The following is an 18,994-nucleotide window of genomic DNA, read 5'->3' as shown; positions in this document are numbered from 1 at the left end:
CGAGCGGCTTTTCAAGAGCGTTTTGTAAACTCTGTGGGGGCAACTTACACAAGTGCACCTGCATGGCACACTCTACACCATAGATTGTCAAAGTGTTTGCGAAGTAGAAAAGCACCCACTGTGCCAATATTTGCGATTCTGCAAAGCAGCAATGTACCTGCTACACAGCTGTAAGATATTACGTGCACTTCGTATGCTGAGGCTAATCACGAGAAATTATGGCCAAGCTCTTTGTAATGGGTTCGAAGCGTTCGTCGGCCCGCTCATTGCACAATTCGCATTGTGCGACGGCTAATTGTTATTTTACTATTTTACCACGCTGTATTGCATATGTTAATGCGGTGACATGAATTACACATTGTGGTTTACATAGAGGCCCAGGTTTGAAGTCTCGTAGTCTCCTGAACATTTTTTTTTTTTTAAATTTCGTTTCGTATTTCGAGCAGTGGCAGTTAGGGACACCCCCGGTGTAGTGGTCAACTGCATCACTGTTGCCATCTTGTAACTGCTTTTGCTCTAAAAAGCGCCAGGCCTGGGCAGAACATGCAGCACAGTCACAGTAAAAGACTAAATACTGGTAGCTTATCTAGAACCTGTTGTAAAATTCTTTTGGAGCAACTACTGTCCGTACACTAGCAAGGTATTCACTTTGTCACAAACCGTAATTATTTTGAGATAGAGAAGCTGCCACAATGCCGTTATTCGTCATGCTGCAGAGTAGCAAGGTAGCAGCTACTCATCTGTAAGGCATTTTTGCAGTTTGTTAATTGTGTGGCTGATAACAAAGTATGGCAGAGTTCTTTTTAATGGGTTTGAAGCACAATCGACTCATTCATTTTGGAGTTGACATTCTGCGATGTTTGGCTATTATTTTACTCTTCTACAACACTATATTACGTGTAAATGTCATTACTTACCCTGCTCATGATAGGGTCTTTCTGAGGGAAATTTTCAAGCAGTGGTGTGGCTCTGCGGTAGCATACTTATCTGCCACGCAGATTTCCCAGCTACAAATCCCTTCCAGTCCGGAACATTTTCTTTCCCCCTAATTTTGGACGATAATGGTTGCAGACACCGGCAGCAGCAGTGGCATCCGTAATACAACAGCAATCGAAATTGGCTGTTTTTGTCTCATACCAGCTTTTGCTGTAAGAAACCACCAGGCCTGCGCTGAACGCGCAGCATTGTCACAGTGAAAACTAGAAGAGCAGCCTTTCAAGAGCCTTTTTTTAACACTCTTTGGGTAGATGCTGCAAGCACGTTTGCAGTACGCCATCATTCATTGTGTAGTAGGCAGGCATTCACTATGCCATCCTTTGTCATTCTTTGGAGGGGCGTGGTACTCGCTTCAGACTAGCCCTTACGGCCCTGGCGGTGTCAATTGACACCACCGCACAAATTTTCCCCTAGTATCTCGGAAACGTTACCAGTACTGCTCATTCTTGGGGGCATAGTTTTTCAATGATCCCCACTGCAATTGACACCAATATTGCGGTACGTTTGTGGTGGTAGCAGCCACAAAGAAAAAGAAACGTGACCGAAGTCTTCCGTGAAGCCGAGGCGCGCAAGTCAAGGCGGGTAAGCGCCATTTTCGGGACGACGTACCGAAGCTGTTTTAGTGAGAATTAGGCTGAAAAGTAAGACGTTGGTTTCCATTTTGCGTGCATCATTGATTGGCAGAAAAAAATAAGCCACTTTTTTCATTTTCCAATCACAGGACACGAATTATCTAATTTGTGCCACGTTAATTAATCCAAAAATGCTTGTACCAGTGGCTCAATTTTTTGTTTGTGGTCTTCTGAGATCCTAACTATGAGAAAAACGCGCACTAAAAGTGTATCTGACCAAAATAAAAAATCCAGGGCTGAAAGGGCTAGCAAGGGATTTTGTGCAATTTTTTTTTTCATGCTTTGGCTTATAATGAAGAATTACGCATGAAGCCTTTGTAATCCGGCACCATTTCCCACAGTGGGTATGCACCGTAGTTAATAGGTGAACAAGATCAAGCTCTTGTAATGAGTTGGAGCATTTGACAACCCACTCGTTGTGTAATTTGCAGTACCTGACACTTGGTTGTTCCTTTGCTGTTCTATAACCAGTTATTGCTCATATTAACGAGACTCCTTTTCTGACATCGAGCCTGCCCCAAGGCCAGTTTGCACAGGCGTCTCAAGAACTTCCATGACACAGTGATAGATTACTGGGCTGGCACGCAGGAGACCATAGTTCGAATCCCATTGCGTCCTTGGAGATTTTTATTTAGTTTTTTTTTTTCATATTTCCGACAATAGTCGTTACAGGCATCGCCGGCGGCAGACAACTACGGCGCACACGATCCTTGTTGCGATCTCATAACAGCTTTCGCTGTTCAAGGGAAGGCCAAATTCGTTGCACCTTTTCCTGTGAGCCTGGAATCTTGGGTTGACTTGGGATAGTGCAATGGTGAAGCATGCCGTGGTGTATTGGCTGCTGGAGCGGTGCAGTTGAGGTCGCAGGAATAGTGTTGGTTGCCGTGGCTGTACTCTGATGGGAGCGTAATGCAGCAACATGTGTGCAGTGCACTGGGTGCACATAGAAAAAATGAAGTACATTATGTTCCTTTGCATCTCTCTGTAAAGCAGTCTTCGACGGTGCGCAACAAACGTTTAGTTGTGCAAGCACATTTACGTGGGAAAGTGAATTGTGAGGTGCCGACGTGGTGCAGACCATATGTTTCGTCTGCATTACATACGCTTTACATCTCCAAGTTTAAAAGGTCGTGGACTACACACAGTTCATTAATTTTTGTATAAACACTCCTTACCTTGCACAGATGTAGCAGACGCGTGAAAGTTGGGTCATTGGAGAGGGAGGCACTGTCACTAAGCAGGTGGCTTCAATGGCACGAGTAGAAAAGATTCAGAGCTGCTGTACTGCCGTGCTGTATTTGTGGGCCGTATTTCTGTAACTTGGTTAGACTGTAATCTGGAGTTCGTAGTATGGTCTCACAACAGTGCGGTTCTGGGGCATGAAATGCCAAAATTGAATTTAATTAGCATACGCCATAGTTCAAGGTAAAGTTTTCGTAAAGACACAAAAGGAAAATGTTCTGCTGTAAAGGTGATTTGTCATACATATGGAGTACAGAGATTGCATTAGAAAATCAAATTAGAATTAGGAGTAACGCCATCTGGGTATTTCCGCTGGAGAAAGAATTATAAAAATCAAGTGACGTGGAGTTTTTCAGAAGCATAGACACGTTTTCGAAAATCACTTAGTGGTGATAACTGTTTGGTGCCTTGCATGGCCTACACGAGTGGCTACATAGTTGCCCGCTTCTTTAGAAATGTCGAGATTGTCAATGGGGGAGGCTGTTTTCAATCTGTCAAACTGCAGCTTTGCTTCTCCGGTCTTTCACATATCGAGTCCTTTGGCGGCTAAAACACGTGTTTAGGTGGCAAGCCCTCTCTTGAGCTACGTTACTTATTTTAAGCTGGTACTTGCTATGACTTCTTTCAGCTCTAAGGCTGCTTGTTCTTCCACCACGCAAGAAAAAATAGCCTGAAAAATGTCTCACACTTCTATTGTGAACTTTTGGTGTGTACTTGAGCTTCTGGGCAGCTTCATAATGGAAATTCCGTTATCTGTACTGTATTAAATACCAGTTATGCGTTTCATTCATATGTGCAGTCACAGAGGAATGAGACAACAGATTAGGGTTATCTAGAACATGTCGCTTCATTGATGTTACTGTAAGGAAGCATAATATTGACATGATATGTGCTTGCAAGCTTAAACTGAGGCCTAACCTTTTAGTCTATGGCAACCGCATAACTAGGGGTGCCAAATGGCACTCTATAAAGTTATCATTTGCAAAACGAAGTTTCTTTCTCACATTTTGTTTGTGACTTCATTTAGTAAGATTAGGTCCAGAGCTGAAAAATATCTAGGCCAAACCACAGCAATGTTTCCACCTTGTAAAAAGCCTACTTCACAGATAGTGCAGATGTTCAGCGTGTTCTGTGCAAGAACAAATTCCAAAAAAAGAAAAAAAAAAGTGTGCTTCTAACAAACATTGAAGTTAATTTCAGGAAACAGCCACTTTCTGGAAACGATGCAAAAGTTAATGTTGGCAACTAGTTCAGTGCACCACTACCGTCAGCATGTTAGGAATTGTAGGAGGTCACGGTGCATGCGTGAAGTACGAGATGTTTGTCCTGGAAAATGATCTTGATGCACGCCTCCCACCCCTCCCATGTGTTGTAAGTGCACTCTTCTAGATCTGTGATGAGGATTCCCACTCCAAAAGAGGTTGCAGCGGCAGTCTTGGAGAAGTGTACATGCCTCCTTGGAACAAGACGTTTATTTGCAACTTATGACACAAGTATGTTGAAGCCTGACAGAATAATGGGTGTTCACAAGGCCTGCAACTCGAACAAAACGAAGTCCATAGTCCTTGCACAGTGCTACCGAACCTTTTGAAACTCGCAGCAAACGACTAATTAGTAGAGATGCACAAACGTACTCATTTCCGAAACTGATGCTGTACAGCCCATATACGATTGTAATTGAACTTGATATGGACTGCGGTCCACGGCACAGTGGTTGTGGTGCTCAGTTGCTGACCCGCAGGTTGCGGGTTCATCCCTGGTTGCGGTGGTCCCATCTCGATGGAGCCCGAATGGTTGAGGCCTGTGTACTGTGCGAGCCAGCGCACCAGATGGTCGAAATTTCCGGAGCTCTCCATAACGATGTCTCTCATAATCATATCGTGTTTTTTGAATGAAAAACCTCGGATGTCATTGATACGGACTAAATTTTTCAAACGTCTTTGCTCTCTGCAGAAATGAGCCAGTAGTGGTAAAAAATGCAATCCGAAATTAGGTTGATTGCAATAAAACCAAGGATTGTACTATACTTGTATAACACTTCTTGAGTACTGCCAGGACAAAGAAAAAAAAATCACCTTTTGAATTGCTCTTCATATAAAAAAATAGACCCATCATTAACACAAAATCATCTTCACATGTTCATATGCTACAAATCTTGTGTTGTAACATTCACAATACCTTTATTAAAAGCTTAATGAAATAAGGAATTCAGAAGATTGGTGTAGATTGGAGTAGGAAACAGGCATGGTTTAAAAGAGCACCTACACGAAGATTTCGTATCTTGTTACTTCTGTTGCAGTGAGTAGCTAACGAACCACTTATCACTCGAAACACCGTTTGCTCTAGTGCACAGCGATCAATTATTTGGGAAAGTTATTGTAGTGTCTACTTGCGGTTCTGGTTTTTGGGAGTGCTGAGAGATGTAGGACTGAGTGTCTAGTTTTTTTGTTTTTTTTTCTAAAAACAGCTGGAAACATGAGCACACAAAAGAGTGATGCACATAACACATGCACATGCAACTGATGACTATGGTAGACAGCACGTGCAGGGAGCATAGCAAACAACGCAAACATGTCACATACGTCGTTTACGTCAAAACCAAGCTGACAATGATGTGGTGAGGTGCTCGGTTTTCACTCATTTGCATAGAATACACATTAAAGCCAATTTTAAGTACCCTCTTGAATAAATTTACTATTCATATCTTGCAGAGGATGGCAGGCGTGTTGATTAGAAAATTTTATGTCAGTACTTCATGAACAAGCGGAGCTCTTTCAGCAGTTACACAGCTTCTCGTAGTCGTAGTTTCTGTACTGAAATTTCCAGGATGAAATATTTTTGCACCTTTCGTAACTTTTGTTTTATTGTGTGAACCAAGTAAATTGAAAGCAATTTGAGAAATATTCCAGTTAATATATACTGATTAGTTGATACAAAGGCAAGAAATCATAGCATTATTCGAATAATAATTTGAAAATTTTTTAATATTGGCGCATCTCTACTAAGAAGTTTTCTTGCCAAAAACATTCTGGCCTAAGCTACTCTCCAGTTATTCGAAAGCAATTTGAGAAATATTCCAGTTAATATATGCTGATTAGCTGATACAAAGGCAAGAAATTGTAGCATTATTCGAATAACAATTTGAAAATTTTTTATTATTGGTGCATCTCTACTAAGAAGTTTTCTTGCCAAAAACATTCTGGCCTAAGCTACTCTCCAGTAAAAAACTTACTGTGTATATCTTTGGTGATGTGCTATGCATAGCACTGTAAGAAAAAAAAAGCGATTCATACATTTCTGTGAAGCTTGGTCGGACATGACTGTACCCTAGTGACTATGATCAAGCATGGCTGATTCAACAGTTGCATCTTTTTGCATGGACATGTGACATGATAAACTTTTGTTTACGCAATGGTGAAGCTTGAACGGGATGGGACGGACGTAACACTGGCCTTAACAACCCTGAAAGACTCAAAGCCAACCAGAAGTGGAGTGCTAATTGTCTACAGGTGGCACAAGCGTAATGGTTTATACAATGTGGGAACAGTGAACAGAACACAGACTCTTTGAAAGTTTGTCATACGACTTCATACCAATTGCAGTCAATAAAATGCAAGTGTCCATTGTATGCGTTTTATGTATTGTATGCATCTAGGCCAAAACAAAGCAAAACTTCGACAATAGGACGAACCTCCATAGGACTCTTCATTTGCACGTTTGGTGACTGATGCCAGATCTCCCTCCAGTAATATTAAGAAACTCCGTGGTAAATGGAAATAAGTGAAATCATCACCTCACATCCTGACAAAACCGAAGAGGCAAAAGATGTGGAACGTATTACACACCCGCGCAACCACATTAGGGCATTCCGCTATGTTATACACAACACCATATTTGAATGAGACAGGTATATTGCACTGTTTAGTCTTGATACTCCATCTTTACAAGCTGCTCAAAAGCTGCAATCAATGCACCGGACTGGACCATGCATTGGAAGCAAACATTTAAGAGGGTTGAGACATGACAAGAACGGCAGTCTCCGATGTACGGTGCATTTGGAAAACTTTCATAGATACTAAACACACTGCAGATACTAAACACACTGCAAGACAGCTGCAGTTCCTAGCGTTGGCACTCGCTGTGCCAAGACACTTATTACCAGCACATCGAAAGTTGCAATAATACGCAACAGACCAATAGACAAGCAGTCTAGAAGGACAAACTGCAATGGCACATGATGTGGAATAGTCGCAATGCTTAGCCCTGATGCTAGCTTCGTTGAGATATGCATTGTCGTTACGAGCACCTCGAAAGTTGCAAAATATGCAACAATCCAATACACAAACCAAGAGCAGTGTTTTAAGGGCAGTGTTTTTTTTTGTGTTTAAGTGCACTGCACGTGCACTTAAACACACAGTCTAGAAGGACAAACTTCAATGCCACGTGATGCGAGACAGCTGCAATGCTTAGCCATGGAGTTTGCTTTGCCAAGGGTGTGTCATACTTACCTGCACCTCGAAACTTGCAAAAATACGCAACAGTAGGGAACAAAACATTATAGAAGGGACGCACCACGACAAGCATGAAAGTCGCCCCTGTATAGTGGCCTGCAAAACACGAACATGCGGAGCATTTAAAAATTTCCTTATATATACTAAACGCTACACCACGTGATACGAGACAGCCCCAATGCTTAGTCTCAGTGTTTCTTTTTTTTTGCCAATAGGCACACCGTCATTACCAGCGCCTCAGAGGTTGAAAAAATATTAATTTGAACGCAAACACGATAATTCGCGTTCAGGCACACCTAGGCATCAAACACGCACTGCACTGAGTGCCTGGGTGTGTGTGTGTGCGTGAATGTATTGTGTGTTTGAACTCAAATTAATATTTTGAAATCATCTACAAACTAACCCAACAACAAGTTCGTTTGCAAAAATATGCATGAGGCGGGGGCGAACAGGTCAGTTGATGAGGACAAAATGTGGTGAACACGAAAGTCACCGCTGTGCGGCGGCCTTGACTTGGGAGCCGGCCACATCAAGCAGTCGGCTCGCATCTGCAGCGTCCTCGCCGACCTGGTCGAAGTCGAGCAGCGCCTTGCTAGCGTGCTTCTCGAGGTAGTGCTCCTCTTCGGGAAGCAGGCTGGCCTTGAGCTTCTTGAGGGCGGCAAGGATTTCGAGCTTCTGCGGCGCCAACTCGTCCTCGCTGAGACGGCCGATCTTGGCGTCCCGCTGCAGCTGCGAAAGGCGCTCGCGAAGTTGGTCAGGCTGCTTCTTTGCGAACATCCGAATCACCTCGGGCGTCCGGAATGCGTCGCTGATGGCTGCCTGCGAAAAGTTATTGCAGCAAAATGTACAGTTTGTAATGACGGATGCTAAATTAACGAACGCAACACTCGCAGTACAGCACATGAGGAATACACAATGAAACCGACATACAAAAACATTATTTGTAGCCTCTACCTGTAATGTGGTAACTAGGGCATAAATGTAAAGAAATTAAAGAGGACGAAAATACAACTTGCCACCGGAACGACTGAACATACGACCTTTGGACAATTCATCCGATGCTCTACCGAGTGAGCTACAGTGGTGGTCGTCATCCTGTTTACTTTATTGGTGCTTCTGAGGTAGAGCACCAGACACATTACCCAAAGCAAGTTGTCCTTTCATCCACTATAGTTCCTCTATATTCGCATCATAATTATGAGATTGCAGTCAAACACCACGAATTTCCCTACACTTTCCTTGGCCTCATTGTCCGTTCATTTCGTGACGTACAGAACAAAGAAAATGAGCGCTCAATTGATTTCCCAGTCTTCGTTATTATGCGATGCACAGACATGCAATAAGGATTATAACTGAAGAGCAAATCTGTACCACCAAGAAAAGAAAAAAAAAAACGATTAACAGAATCATTGAGGTTATGCATGAGGCAAAGTTTGGGCTGCTCATTACACGTTGGGAGCCCAGGACGAGGATGACAGTGCGAGATTTTTCTGAAGTTATCGTAGCTATGTGCCAAAAACACTGGAATTTGCCTAATGAGCCTAATGCCAAGAAGAATCGTGAGCTGCGCTAGTTGGTCAACATTCATAGTAAAACAAATCGCAGTGAAACCGACTTGGAAAATGGACTGTACTTGGTACTTCCGTCCTCCTCTTCTAATTGCTGCCTTCTGCATTGCACTCTGAATTATTCTTCGAGGAGTGTTATGCCACATTCAATGATTGAACAGCGAAATGCAGACCTGATCAAATGAATATGACACGTATTAACATAGAAGTGAGACTAAATATGTAGATATAAATCTTAAAAAGTAAAGAGGGTGAAAAAATGGCGGTAAGTTATTTTTTTATCCTTTGAACTTTTTCACATTTGTATCATCATTACTGCAAGTAACGTCTTTTATACTTTTTTTGGCATTATTGCCCGCTATTTCTCATTAAAAAGCAAACAAGGCAATCCAGCTGTTACGGAAGCAAACATCAAGACGTGTATTTTGTTCTAATAGCTGTGTTATGCCTTCAACTTCGGCATATTTCTCTTGTGAATGCTGCTAGTATCGATTATCAGAAACCTTTATCACACCTGATGAGCTGATGACCTTTGGAGGGAAGCCAGAGAAATAGACGAGCCGTTTTTAATTCAGTTGTCGGGCAAATACTACCCCAGTGTGCTGTATATCAGTATCAGTGTGCTTGCTTTATATTATTATCTGTGACCTGCCATTTACACCTGTGCTGCGGTCCAACACTGACGTGGCCGTATACAATATACTGACAGCGGAGTTCATGTTGACAGTGCGGGTTAATCTTTCGTTTTGCTCTTCCCAAAAGTTAGGTATGACACGTGAGTTACCGTGCATCACACATGCCATTGTATTCATGATGGTGATGATGTTGTATAGTTGTCTACACAGTATTAAGTATTAGTGAACAGAACGTGAGCCTCACTCATTTGCTCACTTAAATTGCACTCATATTTCGTGCCTAAGAATTATTGGGCACACTGTGGAGTGACGCTATGCATGAATTTGCATCGCCTGCAGTTCTTTGACATGCACTGATTTCCAAGTACAAGTGCGTCCCTTGAAATATTGAACATACTGTTTACCCAGCGTGGCCTGAATCGTTCTTTACAAGAGTAATCAAGCTGCTGGTTCTGTGGCCTACACCTATACTAGCTACATTGCAGTAGCTGCTAGGTTCTGTACTGTGTTGAAACCATCTCGTAACTAGCAGTCGGGGGGGGGGGGGGGGGCTGTGGAGTTCTGACCTTCTTTCCCCCTCCCGAAAATTTTTTCGTGCTTACATTTTTGGGGTTATACTAAAATATTTACACACCTTCACAGAAACAACCAGTTGCCAAAGTTAGCCCTCCTAACCCCTCCCCCGAGAAAATATTCCTGAGTATAGCCCTGGTCAAAACCTAACAATAAGTACAAGCTCCAACCACAGCCACCGATACTGTTCCACCCAGAGAGAACTTGCATATACGTTCCATCCAATCACATTTGCCGATTTCCGTGACGTCAACATCGCTTGCGTGTTTCAGATGCTGTCGTCGCTGGTTCTAAGTCAAAACTTTGGCGTCCTGGAAAATTTTCTCAGATACTTTTAATATCACTTTTTAGCTAAAGGTCATATTTTGGATAGGAACGACGAACCTCTAGTGTAATATATGACTGATGTTTACATTAACCCAGAAAGATCGCTTACGGTTCGAAAGAAAAACATATTTCATATCACAGCACATATGAACCGAGCGTGCAGTTACGACCACGCACGGCGTCATCGCCGCGTCAACCTCCACATATTTTTCGCAAAAGGCGGCGGCCGAATCGACCGATTCGGCACTCGATTCAGAGTATGCGAAACCATAGGACCGGCATCTGTGACGGTCGTGCGTGGGCCGAGCGACCCACAAACGCTATCTCTCATCCGTTTCGAACGTGGTTACCTGTATGGCGAGCTGCATGCTGCTGAGTTGGTCTACCAGAGTCATGTCTCCCGACACGATCTTGGCCAGCGACTGCTGGAACTCGCGCAGCTGCTCCAACGTCTCGCGCTTCGTGTCCTCGTACTCGTCCTCGTCGAGTTCGGCTCGGCACTCCTCGAGATCGCCCAGCTGTGCCACGAGACGATCGAGTTGCTCTTCTAGACGCTCCTTCAGCTTGCCCGTTTCGGTTTGACCGCGCGACGCCATCGCCTTGTTGTTACGGCGAGGATGGGAAACCGGTGGGATGCGATGAAAAGTGCGTCGGCAATCCACGCGACTGAATCGAGACGTACTGCAGCACGCGGCTGTGAACCGATGTGTGAACCCTGGTCGCCGGCGTGTTCCAGCGAGAGAGGCGGAAGAGTGAGGGCGTGGCAGCAGCCGTTTAGTTAGCCCGCTTAATTTACCAACACAAATATAACGGGACCCAGGTCGACGCTCGCGAGCGGTCTGCGATAAAAATGGACTTCGACTGGATTGGACTTCGCCTTCATTTGGATGGTTTGATGTGTTAAGCCAGTAAACATGGCTGATGAAGTTAGGCGTAAAAGTATAGCCTCTGAGACAAACGTGATTCGCAAATGTTCTGTATTTTAGCTTTGTGGAGCGGATAGAATAAACACGTGATCAAAAATACTTGCGCAGCAACATCAAGTAAAAAAAAAACAGGCACACAAGAACACATTGGGCTGTGGCTAGCGTTGCGGCTTTGTTACGTATTTTGTGATCCTAGGCGGTACACTCAAACGTGAGTGCCGAATGAGTCGTTCAAAAGGTAAAATTATTAACTAAATGTTTTGTGTTATTTGTTAAACACACTGTTTGTCTTTCCGAAAGCTCTCAGTGACTCAACCCAAAAGAGCCGTCACAAATCATTAAAAGAACCTGCATTACACGCAGTGACGAGCCCCTACTTGAAAACTGCAAACCCTGATGAGCTGTGGCATAACAAGGTGCTTCCTTTGAAAGTCTTTGCATTCTGATCAATGCCGGTGAATGGTTTTGTTCCGTAGCCAGCAGCTCATGCTATCCAGGGATCTCAGCTTCTCTGGGCTTGGCATTAAAACTAAACAATTCTGAGCTGGTGAACCTTTCCTAAAATACTAATTTGCTCTGTTCAGCACATGGCGTCACACCTGTCATGACAAAATAGTGGTTTCTGGTGGTCTGGCTGTCTTAAAGCTTTATTGCCGGCAACGTCAGGGCTTATTTAGCACTAAAATACAATTTCACAATCCAATTTTGATATATGTGCAGGCACAATAGGCCTTTTACATCTGAAAACCGCGAATTGTTTGGTGACAGTGACATAGGCCCTTTCAGACAATTCAGAACAGGTTTTAAAACCGTACAATTTTAGACTCTGTTCACATGTGGTTGTGCTGACACATGTGGGCTTCTCATGGTCGACACTTCCGCCCAGTGGCTTGCCGGCTGCGGCATTGTGCCCATCAGAATTAGGACCTAGGCAATAGTGACTGCATTTAGCTGAGAGCGAAATGCAGACACCCGTGTGGTTGTAAAATTGGGTGCACATTAGGAACTCCACGTCCAACATGCATCTAATCTTGTCTAATTTTAGAAAATAGAGTCTTAAATTTTAATTTCAATTTGTAGACTACGAGGCATTTTGATGCAGTTTAGCAGAGAACACCTGGACCATGGACTGAACAAGGAACCTCGCAGAGGCGCACCGCCAGCGATTCATAAAGGACCGATGAAACGGCCATCATGCACTGCTGCGAGCGTCGTCAGTGGCACCGATTTGGCAGGTGACCCCATGATGGGCTGTCAAGGATGGAGAATGCTAGTACATTGCCACTCGTCATAGTCTCCTAACAGGGCCACACTTTTAAGTTTGCATGGCAAATTAAAGGAGCACTGACACAAAAATTTTGTGCCTTTTTGTTTCATTGCAATAATTAGCTTTTTATTGTCTATTCATCCTATACCCGACAGTGCGGAAAAGCGTTACAGCAATCGGATTACATCAATGAATGGAATACAACTTCTTTCAAACCTATAGTACAACGTCGTTCACTCATAAGTACATCTTCGTTCACATTACAGCATGGGGTTACGGCATATTATTGAATTTGTAGCTTAATCAACCACTTATCACGACTGGAAACTTTGTTTGCGTAAGTGCGCAATGGTTCTTTATTTTAATGCCTTGCTTTTAGAGAGCCGACCCGCATGTTCGATTTCAAAGAGCACCGATCTTGCTTTGCCATCAGAGCACAGTTCTGATGGCAAAGCAAACGCAGCTCGCCACGTGACCACGCAAAATTGTGACTTTTGAATTAGGTTTAACATGGTCACCCTCCTGCGGCGTCTTTATAGTCGGTATGCAATCCCTGCATCGTTCTCTAAACAGCTCGAAACTTTCATTCACAATTGTTCAAGCTTGTCAAGTTAAGAGTCCTGTTACCGTACCTTTCGTTCTTTCAATTCTTTTTACGCTGGAAATGCGCTGGTGGGTTCAATGCATTGCGTGGTGATGCATTGCGTGGTGATGCAAACCAGGATGTCATGGATTGCTACTTTTTCGAGTAACTGAATGCGCAGCGCCGAAGTGGACATGCACAATAGCTGGACCTATAGAAGATAGCTCCCCTGGAGACCGCCGTATGCTTACGGGACAAAAATTCCACCATGTAGCCGCGTTACGCCTTTTTGCTAATACGAGATTGTGTAAGTCCCAAGAGCTATCAAAGACTGAAAAGTCACCGTTCCCTGCCAGATCAGACATTTCACTTCGTCTTGTAGTGTTTCCCCCCAAACATGTTGCTATGTGATTTTGCCAAATGAGTCTGACAGACATTTAATCAAAATAAAGCATTAGAAACATTATATGTTTTCAATTGTTGGATAAGACAATCAGTGGACAAAATAAATGAATCAGTGTATGAAAAATCACCAATTTCATTATTGAGAAATGAACCGGCAACCTTCCTGTTACGTAGAAGTGTGGTAGCTTGGGCTAGTTGGTATGGCACGACGATAGTTATAGCGCGAGAACAAAACGATGACACAGAGCTATGAACAAAAGAAAAAACCAGAAGCTCACCTGTTGGTTAGGCGCTGCCAAATAAATAAATTAGCTGAAGGAAATCATGGGGACATGGTCTCTAACTATAGTGTAGCAATTATAGTGTAGCAATTATGTGACTAAAAAATGCGCCTCTTTCAGTGCATTTGAAAGCAACAACCTCTGAATATTGCATACAGTAGTCGACCAATTGCAGAATACAAGAAATTCCGTTCAATCGTCCATTTCTAGGCCAAGCCCTAATTTGGCATTGTCAAAAATTGCATCCCAACCAACCATGAACTTTCATTACTGCCCGTACCCTGGAAGTGTATCTGGAGACATATAATTGTGAAATCTTGGTGTTCTTACAGCTTTCCTGTTTCTGCTCCCATTCAGGCACATAGAGGTCTGTTTGATTCAAGGTACTACGCTCCTTATCGCATAAATTCGCTATACGTCAATGTCGTAGAAAGTCACTTTGTGTCCTTTCTGTGTAGAATGTGTGTCTGCGAATGACAATACTGGCTTCGCTTGGAGGTCGCTTAGGCAGGGGTATGTATAGCCGATAGCAAGTGAAATCTTGTTACTCTTTTGTCCTCTGACGCTAAGCCTAACGCATATTTGCGAACTTTTAGCATAAAGTGAAAAATGATAAAGTATATATACTGGCGATCGGCAATACATAGCCCCCACAAAGCGACCTCCAAGTGGTGCCGGTTTCAAGCCAGTGTACAGCAAACTTACGGAAAGAATATACAAGGTGTATGTTAACAGCCTAGCCGAAATTACACTCTACAATTATTAGCACTGTACCTTTATTCAAACAAACCTCCACATGACCCTTATCTTGATTAGTTTTTCTGCGTAAATATTTCCGGAGCGGACATGGAAGCGCGAAATTTAATGGAAGCGCGAAATTTAAACTCTTTTTTTTTTCGTTCAAAGGTCTCAGAAATGGGCAAAAAAAAACAAAAAAACTTCCCCACGGTCTGTATTGAGGAGAAGCCAACCGCTTGCAGCGTAACGCATTATGGGTGCGGGGGCGCGAAATTTTAAAATACCTTACACTTATCTAATATGTATTGCAACAAGAAGCCGAACCAAGTACGGGGTTTACTCCATGAACACATAGTGCACCTAAGACAAACGTTTAAGCTTATCGGGGCTGATAAGAGCGTCAACTGTTTCGACTTGTTTTCCACGTCCATTGCGGAGAAGACAACCAACCGGGGGAATCGCCAGCACAAAAGCGAGGTGTTTATGGCCATGACCTACTGCACTCTTGACCTGCGCAGACAGCCATTCTCCAGATCCCACGTCTAGTTCTTACCTTCTGCCGCTGGGGTCGTATCCTACGAGTGGTGTGGGGCTTGTCAACACTTGTTCGCCGACATCTCCCTCGGCGTTCGTGGTCATATTTCGGCCAACAGAGCTCTGATATTGCGTTATTATTATGCACAAACAAAAAAATCATTCGGATATATTTATATAAAAGTCATTCAGAAATAGTTTGCAATTGAATGGACGCGACGTCACATAGGCCGCTCTATACTAAGTAAATCTACGGGTTCCCACGTATGTCAACAAGTGCGCTATAAATTTTTAACCGCACTGAACAGCTTACTTGACTAGTCATCTAAGTGAAGAAATAGTCACATATAGGCCGGCCGTTCATCACAGAATGCAGCCGTTCTTATACTGTTGCCGTTCAAACTTCCCTAGATTAGCAGACGAACATGTTATAGGTAGCGCCACAAAGGGTTTGGTTAGCTTTTGCACAATAGCCATGGAAAACACGTCAAAAAAGTATGCTCTTATCAGAACTCCGCCCCCCCCCCCCCAAACATTTGTCTTAGGGCACACCATTCATGATGAAGTTAACCGCACACTTGGTTCGGCTTCTTGGTGGAGTACCTACAGGATAAGTGTAAAGTATCTTTAAATTTCGCCCCACCGCACCCATAATGCATTACACTGCAAGTGGTTGGCTTCTCCTCAATACAGACCATGGGAAAAGTCTTTTGCTCATTTTTGACGCCTTTAGACGAAAAATGAACAATATAGCGTCGTGCAGTTTGAATTTCGCGCGTCCATGTCCGCACAGCAAAAATATACACAGAAAAATTCATCAATATAAGGGCCATGTAAAGGTTCGTTGATTAAAGGTACAGTGCTCATAATTGTATACTATAATTACGGCTAGGCTATTGAGATACGCCCTGTATATACTTTGCGTAAGATTGCTGTACACTGGGTTGAACTGGCACCACTTCAATGTCGCTTTCTGACGCCTAAACATAGCCGACCGTAGTTGTATACTTTCTATCACTTTACACTTTATGCTAAAAAAATGGCAAAAGCGCGTTACGCTAGACATCAGAGGACGAAAGAGTGAAAAGGTTATACTCGCTATTCGCTATATATACCCCTGCCTAAGCGACCTCCAAGCCGGGCCGGTTGGGTCATTCGCGAACGTGAACATTACACAGATAGGACACAAAGTGTACGTCAACGGTGTCGGCGTAGCCAATCTATGCGATAACGAGTATAGTACCTTAAATTAAACAGACCTTTATGTGCCCCATTTTTTGGTGTTTCTGGAAAAGTGAGTAAACCAAAGTGCATAATCGTTGCCATAAACACGACCTACTGTAATCCTGACCTGCACAGATGGCGGGGCTCCTATGGGCGCGAGCGTCCCCGCTTTCGTTCCACCGCTCACCGTTGGTGGCGCTAGGTAGGGCCGCCATCGATGTTCAGTTCGGGCTGTCAAGGTGGATGGACGTGTTTTTTGAGCGCTCTGGATCGACTGCGCAAATAAGTGTTTTTGCATGTTTTGAGCTTGTCTTTATAATTACAAGGCAGCGGTTGAAATTTTCGTAGCACTTATTTTATGGTACGGCTTTTTCGGGGGCCAGTCACCAGGTATTTATTAGTTAGTGCGGGTGTGTGTGTGTGTGTGAATTTTTTTGTTGTTTTTTTTGTCACCCTGTGGGGGAGGTGCGCGTACATTGAACACGCAAATTTTTGTAGTAGAGCTTAGACTTTCTTTTTTTTTCGTAGTGCAGGGCTCGAGTTTAGTTTTATCGAGTATAGGGACGATTGGTGTCAGAAAGGCATGGTTAAAAAGACTGTAAAGTGTTCAGGATGTGGAGTGGGTTTGAAAGCGGACCCAAGCGTAGAAGCGGATGGAGAAGAGGCTGACGCGAAGTATAGGCAATGTGAGGTCGAGGAAAAAATGGAGAAAATGATGGTTGCCCAGAGTGAACTGCTGATGAGAATCGCCGAGTTCGAGACTGCGTTGGCGACAGAGCAAGAGAAAACGAGGGCAATGGGAGAAAGACTGAAGTCCGCCGAGGAAGCGCTAGCGAAGCTGAACAAAGAAGCGACCTACCGAGAGAACAGTAGGGAACCGGCAACCAGAACGGTGGAGAAGGAAAAGCAAGCAAGTTTGGAAAAAACAGGTTTAGCCGGTTCAACTGTCGCAAGGCCCAGCTTCAGCGAGGTAGTGGTGGGGCAGGGAGGGAACAAAGCAGCCGGCGTCACAGGTGCAAGTAGCCCCCCGGTGCAGAACGCTCCAGCTGAAAAGTCACAGCATGTGATAATCGCCGGGGACTCGAATTTAAATCGATGCACAGAAGCCATCAAAGAGAGGGTAAGAGGTGACAAGAGGGTTGCAGTAGGGGCGTTCCTAGGACGCAAGCTGGAAGCAGTCATGAGGCAAGCGAGCGCAAAGTTCAAAACGACAGCTGATAGACGAAACCTCGTGATAATTTCGGGTGGTTTAAACGATGTCCTAAATGAAGATGCAGCAGGACTAGCAGCCACACTGGCGAAAGGCGTCGATGACATGCGCGCCACTTCTCCTAAGGTACAGGTAGTGATATGCACGATACTGGAGGTACCGGTGCGTGATAGCAACCTGGAAAGAGCGGTGGTCAACGCAAACCAAGAGATATGGCAGATGAGTCGAGAGAAAGGCTTTGAGGTGGTGGAAATAAACAGACAGATGCATAGGTGGGGGGGGGGGGGGGTTCAACGAGACAGAATTCACTTCGATGGGCGGCTAGGTCATGAGGTGGGTTGGCGACTTGCAGGACGCGCAGTAGCTTTTTTGGGGGGCAAGCGAGCCCTTCGGGTGCAGGATAGCTTGTAACGAGGAAAACAACCAGGGAGACTCTTCGACAGGTGGTACGGACAGATGCGATTACAAAGTGGCACCAATATCTAAGATAGGTAGAGTCCGCGGCATAAATAGACGTAGCCACGAGCGCCGAGCCAATTCAGACATAGGGTATATTAACATGCAGGGTGGTAGGAACAGGCTGAAGTGGGAAGAGATAAAAGAACAGCTAAGGGAAGAGAGGCCGATGGTATACGGTTTTGTAGAAACACATCTCAGGGACATGGAACAACCTCCGAACAATCCGGACTACGCGTGGGAATATTGTAATAGAACAGAAGGCAGCAGAAAGGGGGGTGGTATTGGGGCATTTATTCATAAAAGTACAGACTGGCAAAGGGTCAAGCAGGAGTGCAAGGAACATTTATGGCTAAAAGGGAAAGTGGCAAGTCAAGTGACACTCCTTGGTTTCGTGTACTTGTGGACGGGAGCAAAGGCCCGATAGGAAAACTAGGCAATGGTAGAGTGTATATCAAAGGACATTCAGGAGTTAGGAAGAGAGTGCGAGATAATTATACTAGGAGACATGAATGCGCACATAGAAGATATAGATGGGTATACCGACCCGACAGGCAAAATGATCATGGATATGTGTGAAAGGCTGGATTTGATCATTTGCAACAGTACCGAGAATTGTGAAGGGCAAATAACATGGGAGGTAGGAAGGCTGCAGTCGACGATAGATTATGCACTGATGTCACATAGGATCTATGATAAGCTCAGGGGAATGCACATAGATGAAGGTGGCTCGAGAAGTCTGGGTAGTGATCACAAACGTATCAAGCTAAGTTTTGGAAGAGCAGTGAAAGTGGGAAAGAGACAAGATGAGCAACTACAGAAAAATTTTTATCCAGAAAGGCAAATTGAAATAGCCACTAAACAAATTGAGAAAGTAATCACGGAG

At 44.0% G+C, this 18,994-nt stretch overlaps 1 protein-coding gene across 1 annotated transcript; it reads right to left on the bottom strand.

Annotated features, from left to right (window-relative positions):
• Positions 1-4,324: 4,324 nt before the first annotated feature.
• Positions 4,325-11,353, bottom strand: LOC119180629 (protein LZIC-like). The gene is made up of 2 exons (XM_037431740.2): positions 10,835-11,353; positions 4,325-8,200 (listed from the first exon to the last, which is right to left on the bottom strand). Exons 1-2 carry the CDS (start codon positions 11,078-11,080, stop codon positions 7,871-7,873), a joined length of 576 nt encoding a protein of 191 aa, XP_037287637.2. The 5' UTR covers positions 11,081-11,353; the 3' UTR covers positions 4,325-7,870.
• Positions 11,354-18,994: the final 7,641 nt, after the last annotated feature.

The sequence above is a fragment of the Rhipicephalus microplus genome, chromosome 10, assembly GCF_043290135.1.
Source record: "Rhipicephalus microplus isolate Deutch F79 chromosome 10, USDA_Rmic, whole genome shotgun sequence".
Lineage (NCBI taxonomy): Eukaryota > Metazoa > Arthropoda > Arachnida > Ixodida > Ixodidae > Rhipicephalus > Rhipicephalus microplus.
Note: the sequence above shows the minus strand (reverse complement) of the source record. Positions and strands in the feature narration are given on the sequence as shown.